Source organism: Gracilinanus agilis, unplaced genomic scaffold, assembly GCF_016433145.1.
Source record: "Gracilinanus agilis isolate LMUSP501 unplaced genomic scaffold, AgileGrace unplaced_scaffold49218, whole genome shotgun sequence".
In the NCBI taxonomy this organism is placed as follows: domain Eukaryota; kingdom Metazoa; phylum Chordata; class Mammalia; order Didelphimorphia; family Didelphidae; genus Gracilinanus; species Gracilinanus agilis.
This window is the reverse complement of record NW_025383820.1, coordinates 1-7372: the sequence shown is the minus strand read 5'-3', so window position 1 is coordinate 7372 and position 7372 is coordinate 1. Positions and strand designations below refer to the sequence as shown.

Sequence of the window (7372 nt, the reverse complement as noted above, 5' to 3'; positions counted from 1 at the left end):
GGGAAGGGGGAAGGGAGAGAGGGAGGGAGTGAGGAGGAGGGAGGGAGAGAAAGAGAGGAGGAGGAAGGGAGAGAAAGAGAGGAGGAGGGAAGGAGGGTGAGAGAGGGAGGGAGGGAGAGAGAGGCCACTCTTCTCCCTGGGACTTTTTCTACTACAGAGCAAGGTCCTATCGCTCTTGCCTGAATCCAGGGAAAGATGTCAACTAGGCTGTCTTTGCCCAGAGTTTTGATGATGTTATTACTGTAGTCTATCATGATCTCGAAGTCCTCATCGTCTTTATTCCAGGAGCTGCTGAAGCAAAACTGGCAGATCACATTGGCAGAGGCCAGAAAAATGTCTGCAGCGGGGTCCTGGATCCGTCCCTGAGTGGCAGCCAGGGATTTACACAGAGTGTTGGCCTCTTGGCAGACTAGAGAGATGAAGAAGGGAAGGGATGGGTGAGGGGGGAGGTAGGGCCAGAATGAGGAGGGAGGGACCCCTAGCAGCCCACCCCTCAAAGACATCCCCCGCCCTCAGCTACCATGTTGCCCCAGACAGACTTTGAGGATGACCACCAGGTGGCAGCAGCAGCCTGGAATCAGTCTGTGTGTCCCGCGGTCCCCCCCCTTCCCCCCCCTTGGTGACCACTACCAGGACCTGAGCTCAGGCACGTCCCTACCTCGCCCGGCCCCCTCCCCGATGGTCCCTAGCAGCCACAGGTTCTGGCACTCACTGATCTTTTCAAATTTCTGGGAGCCATCTTTAAACAAGGAGAAGGACGACTGAACCAGCTTGCGATACATCCGCCACTGGGGACCGTACTCGCTGAAGGCGATCCCCTTGCCAGAGCCGCTCAGGATGTCTGTGGTTACCTATGGAATCAGGGAAGACTGGATTCAGGGTGTCTCACGTTTGCGTCCCTTCCCCCACTGAGCAGTGGTGACCGCTAGGCATGATCTTCCATCCAAGCTGGGAAAATCTTTGAACTCCAGAACACAATCTCTGTGTGTCAGCATCGCCTTCCCGTGCCCCACCTCTTCATCCGCCCTATCTGAGCCATTGCGGGGTTCTGTCAATCCTGCCTTTGTTACAAATCTCCTGTTATGCTCCCTTCTCTCCTGCCACCACCCTTCGCCATGCCCTCACGGCAGACCCACGCTACTAAGATAGCCTTTTGGGTTGCCTTCCCCGGCATTAAACCTCTCCCCATTCCAAACTGTCCCTCAATCAGCTGATAAACTGGCATTCCCAAGGTGCAGGTCTGACTGTCAGCTCCTGCCATCTCTTCATTTACGAAACTCCAGTGGCTCCCTATTTTCACTGGCTGTCTTCCATGTGTGGAATGTCCTTCCTCTTCATCTCTGGCTTGCCTTCCTGCTCCCAGCTAAAATCTCATTTTTTTTTTTAAGTGTCACAACTCTTATTCTAATGCTCTTAAGTTCAAACAGATTGCTCAGAAGGTGTGAGGTATATATTAAAAAATACAGGTTTCTCCCCATATCCCTTTCCTCTCTCTTAAAATAAAATACATTTTATTGATGTCTTTTATTATGCCATTTTTAGAAATTAGGAAAATATCCTAATTATGAGAGACTCATCTCCCAGTAATCTCCTTTTATAACAAAGATAGTTAAAACCAACTGACACACTGATCAGGTCTGACAAGATATGAAATATAAAATCTTATTTTCTACAAGAACTCTTTCCAAATTCCCCTTAAGGCTAGGGCCCTTCCCTCTGTTGATTATCTCTGGCTTATCCTGTTTCCACGAGGTTTTCATGTTGTCTTCCTCCTTTAGACTGAGATCTCCTTGAAACCGGGGATTGTCTTTTGCTTATCTTTTAATTCCCAGTATTTAATGCAGTACCTGGCACATAGTAGGCACTTAATACATGTTTGTTGACTGAATGAATGAACAAGGGCTTAAGAGATATGACACTAAACCACCCGATGACCTGTGGAAAATCATTTCCCTTCTCTGGATGTAATTTAATTCAACAAACATTTATTAAGTACATATTTTCCCTCTATAAAATTAAGAAATTGGACTAGATGGTCTTGATCATTCCTTCTACGAGTCTATAAATCACTTTGTCTCTGTAATTCCTTGTTTGCTTTTCTGCAACATGGGTAGGTTGGGGAATTTCTCAGCTTGGGTCCGAGAAGCCAGAATAGGAAGAACTTCCCCCAGAAAAGCCTTGGTCCCAGGTTCTAAGGGAAAAGGTGTTAGTTCCTTTCTGATATATCCTCTCCTCCTTAGAGATCCTAGGGGAGAGGGAAATGAAGAGTGAGGCAGGAGAGGGATGCTGTCAGAGAAAATCCCTCTGCCATAATCTAAATCTAGATCAATCAATCAGCAAGCCTTACTATAATATGCGCCAGGAACAATGCTAGGGGCTAAGGGTAAGAAGGCAAAATGAATGAAAAGGAACTTACATACAACTGGATGCCATTTACATGATAAACCCAGTCTGGAGGCTGGCTCAGAGTCTTCTTCCCAGAGGTAAGGAACCTGGAGATTGACCCAATCACCCTCTCCCCATGCTACCCAAATAAGTTTTTCCATCTTCAGCTCTGTCTACTACTTTCCCATCTCTGTTGTGCACCAACCTAGACTGGCCCTTCTCCAGCCTTGGAGAAAGCCCTGATTAGACTAGAGTTCTTAGCAGCCAGCTGTCAAATAAAGGGCTGACCTAGAAAATCAGAGAGGGGGTCATAGGCTCATAGGATTTAGATCTGATAAAGGCTTTAGAAATGATATCATCCAGTCCCATTATTTTACAAATTATAAAACTGAGGCTCCTCTGGGGAAGTGACTTGCTAGAGGATTCACAGGTAGCAGAGGTAGGATACAAACTGGAAGTTGTCAGGTCCTCTGTCTCCCAAATTCATTGCTAGATGCTAAGTGATTAGAGGGATGCCCTTCTAGGGGAGGTGTCTGCTCTGGAAACTGTTGGTATCCTCATGAAGAGATAAAGCAGAGAGATGGGTACCCAAATACTGCAGTAGAACCATAGACCTCTCGCTGTTCCTTCCCGTTCTCCTCCTCTTTTCCAAATTAATTTCCTTCTTCCTTCTACATCCTCAATTCCTAATCCATTTGCTGTTTTTTCGACCTTGACTGATCAATCTTAAGGGAAAAATTCTAGAAGGAGTTTCTGTTGGGGTCCTCCAGAACTGAGATAGAGTAGAGGAAGCTGAGCAAGGCAGGAGTGGAAACTAGAGGGAAAGGGAAACTATCATCTGGAACAGACAGAAAAACTCCTAGTTCTCACAGATGACTTTTGGCTTTCTCTGAGACTTTCCCCAGCTTCTTCCTGCTGAGACTAGTTGCTCCCATTTTGCTGACAAGGATGGTCCATGATTTTGCTGGTATTGTGCATTGAGTCACAGACTGAATGTGAGAACTAGTACTCATTTCTCCTTATTCCCAGCCTACTCAGCCATGCTACATCTCACCCAAGTCCAGAAAAAAGGGGCACGCCTCTTCTTGTACAATTAAGTAACCCCAAAGCTTATCCTCACACTCCCTTGCCCCCATTTGGATCTAGGTCAGACATGGTTCTTCCAAGATCCCCCTTCCCAGTGGTTACCAACAGTCATCCAATGCTTACCATTCGGGGGCGGCTGGCAAAGTCCTTGCCCTTCTTGAGAAGCACTTCTTTGGCAGGTGAGAAATGGTTCACTACCACAGAGTACTGAGGGCCCAGCCAAAAGGCAAAGATATAGCCATACCTCTCCTTAAGCTTGGTGAAGTAGATGTGTGCTGGGTCATGGGAGTTCATATATGGAAGACTCCCCAGGATTGGCAGATGAGGCAGACATATGGGATATTTCTTACCCAGGCTCCCCAGCTTCTGCCAGGTGTAGTACAGCAGGGTCAGCAGGGAAACTGTGAGGAACCACCACATCCTGGTTTTGGAGTGGCTAAATGGAAAGTCTATGGAGGTCTGAATCAGGCTGTGAGAGGTATGAGCAGGAGAAGGCAGGCACACTGGGGCCCTGCAGTACTCCAGCTGCCTTATTAATGACGGCCCTGCTTATCACCTTGACTTTTGTAATGTTTTCACAGGCCTGGTGAAATCTCCCCTGGAACTGAGCCAGGCCTGGGTCCTCTCCCTTGGGGAAGTAAGAGGAGGAGGGAGAAGTAGGATGCTCACTAACAGGGTCAGGGCCTTGTAACCTTCCACCTGCAGTTCTCAATTGTGGGGGGGCCAGTTGGTCTAGGACAGCCCTTAAACACCTATAGTAAAATCATATACAATTTGACTCAGAGAGTTTCCTTCTTTTCAAATGGCTTTAATTAAGCCTTAAACCAACCAATAATATATTTAACTGAAGGCATCGAGGTGGCACAGTGGATAGAGCATCAGTTCTGGAATCAGGAAGACCCCTCTTAGTGATTTCAAATCCAGCCTCAGACATTTACCAGCTTTGACACTTAACCCTGTTTGCCTCGGTTTTCTTATCTGTAAAATGAAGTAGAGAAGGAAATGGCAAACCACTCTAGTACCTTGGCCAAGAAAATCCCAAATGGGATCACAAAGACACAACTGAAAAATGACTGAAAAATTTAATTGAGTGTACTAGATGTTGAGAGAGATACAAAAGAACTATGAGGCATGATTCCTGTTCTCCAAAAGCTTATAGCTTTGTTTGGAGGTACAAGACTGATCAAGGGCTAAAATGTGTGATTAATATTATAGATTGGTAGCAACTCAGAGGAGCCAGAAATCGCAGTGCACTGGGGTGATCAGAGGAGACTTCAGCAGGGTCTTGAAAGGCAGACTGAATTTAGAGCAGGGATTCTTGACCTGGGGTTTTGTGAATTTGGTTTAAAGACTTTTTTGTGGATAACTATTTCCATATAATTGGTTCCCTTTGTAATCCTATGTATTTTATTTTATACACTTCAAGACATCATTCTGAGAAAGGGTCTCTAAGTTTCACTGTACTGCCAAAAGGGTCCATGACATAAATGGAATTGAGAGCCTTTGATCTAGAGAGTTAGCAAGGAAGGGAAATAGCACAGAGAAAGATGTCAAGATAGCAATGAATCTAGCCTGAGAAGGGACAGAAAGATCAGTCCAGCTGCTGAGAAAGGCTTTTGTGGAATATAGGTTAAAGTGGGACTCTATTATGGAGGGCTAGCTAAATGAAAGGCAGGCTAAATAGTTTGTTCGCTCGCGTGCGCGTGTGTGCGCGCGCGCGCGTGTGTGTGTGTGTGTGTGTGTGTGTGTGTGTGTGTGTGTGTGTGTGTTTTAAACCCTTACTTTATATCTTAGCAACAACTCTAAGACAGAAGGGCAAGGGTGAGGTAAATGTAGTTAAGTGACTTGCCTAGAATCACACAGTTAAGACATATACTGAGGCCAGATTTGAACCCAGTTCCTCCTGACTCTAGGTCTAGCATTCTATCCATTTTGCCATCTAGTTACCTCTTGATGTGTTTTAAGTAGATATGCCATGGAAGTTTCTTGAGCAGAGGAGTAACATGATTAAGGTTATACTCAGGTCAATGGATCTGGTCATCCTGGCCAGGATGGACTAAAGGAAAAAGCCTTTACTAGTTAAAGATGAACTACTAGGCTGAAGAACTGCCCTGTAGTATGGTAGTCCTTTTAAATATTTATTATTTTGCAGAATATTTCCCAATTACATGTAAAATTTTTCTTGATAATTTTTAAAAATGATTATTAAGGTGCTAGTGGATAGAGCCAGGGATATAGACCAGAGGTCCTGGGTTCAAAACTGGTTCTCAGACACTTCCTAGCTGTGTGACCCTGGGCAAGTCACTTAACCCCCATTGCCTAGCCCTTACTACTCTTCTGCCTTGGAATCAATATACAATAGTGATTCTAAGACAGAAGGTAAGGGCAGAAAGGAAGGAAGGAAGGAAGGAAGGAAGGAAGGAAGAGAAAGAAAGAGAGAGAGAAAAAGAAAGGAAGGAAGGAAGAAAGAAAGAGAAAGAAAAAGGGCCATTATATTTGTCAATTTAGATAATGTTAGTAACTTTACAGAGAACAGTTCAGGGGACTTAGCCACAAAAAAGAGAAGAGAGATATGGGACTATAGCTCTCAGGAATAGAAAGATCAAGCAAGGGTTTTCTAAGGATGGAGAAAATATGGGTGTATTTGTAGGCAAGAGGAAAGGAGCTAGTAGACAGGGACAGATTACAGTAAAATGATAGAGAATAGCTGAGAGAGTGGGTAATCTTCTGAAGAAGATGGGATAGATGAATATAACAACATTTTGTTGCCTGGTAGAAGAAACAAATAATCAAGAATACAAGGGAAAAAATAGGAAAGCATATGAAGTGAGATATAATGAAAAAAGGGTTTAAAATAAAAATGAAAAAGAAAGAAAGAAAAGGCATGAACACTTGAAATCTGGTAAAAAGTTATATCTGAGGGGAGAAGATTTCAGAAAGACTTCCAGGGCCAAGGTTTAAATGAATCACTCTTCACTCTATGTGGATACACATGGGAGCCCTATCTTAATATTTGTTACAAGTAGGCAACCACAGCACACTCAAACCCAACCCTACATGCCCAGATGAACATGTGGGGATCTTTACATTAGCCTTAAATGAGAACCTTGGCTTCTTCAGAGTTACGCAATGGGCAAACTCTAAGAGAAGTTGGCCACCCTTTGGGTAACCTAACCTGTGACTGAGTGTGAGTTTGGAGAATAGTAACCAGAAAGTGCTATGGATACAAATACACAAAAAACACTAGTTTCAAAGAGCTTATATTATAAGGAGGGAAGAGAATAAGTTCAGATGTAAATATATAAAATATTAAAAAGTTGTTGTTTGTCTTTTGTTTCGAAGAGGACCAGGGACATCTTGGACAGGGTGATGTCTTGACTTGTTTGTGAACTGGATTTAAGTGAAACAGAGTTGTACAAAATTGTCAGCCTCTTTCTTCCAGAGTCATTGGAGCTCAATGGCAAGACAAAAGTCAGGACAACTGGCAAAATAGCCCAGGATGCAGGTGATGATTTTTGCATCTTCTATGTCTGACCAAGTTCTAAGTGCTCCATAGTAGCACCTGCTTTAGCCACCTTCATGGCCGCTGGAACAAACTGTTCTCATCTGCCCATAATAATAAATATGATCATTAAATATAAATGATTAGGGGGATTAATGAAGGCTTCATGTGGATGGTGATACTTGAGTTGTACCCAGAAGGAAAAGGCAGACAGTAAGGAGGGCATTCTAGGAGAGGAGAAATGCAAAACCATAGAAACAGATGATGGAGTGTCATGTGTAAAGAATGAAGGGAAGGCCAATTTGGCTGAATAGTAGTGTTCAGGAAGGGAAGTAATTATGAGAATGGAAAAATAGGTTGGGATCAGGTTGTAGAAGTCTTTAAAAACTAAATAAATTT

The 7372-nt window shown here is 44.0% G+C and overlaps 1 protein-coding gene across 1 annotated transcript; it reads right to left on the bottom strand.

The window, feature by feature from the left end:
* Positions 1 to 128: 128 nt before the first annotated feature.
* Positions 129 to 3891, bottom strand: LOC123255595 (steroid 17-alpha-hydroxylase/17,20 lyase-like; the record flags this gene model as incomplete). Its single annotated transcript, XM_044684358.1, has 3 exons — positions 3595 to 3891; positions 713 to 851; positions 129 to 409 (listed from the first exon to the last, which is right to left on the bottom strand). Coding segments are annotated over exons 1-3 (717 nt in total), but the record flags the coding sequence as incomplete, so codon positions are not given.
* Positions 3892 to 7372: the final 3481 nt, after the last annotated feature.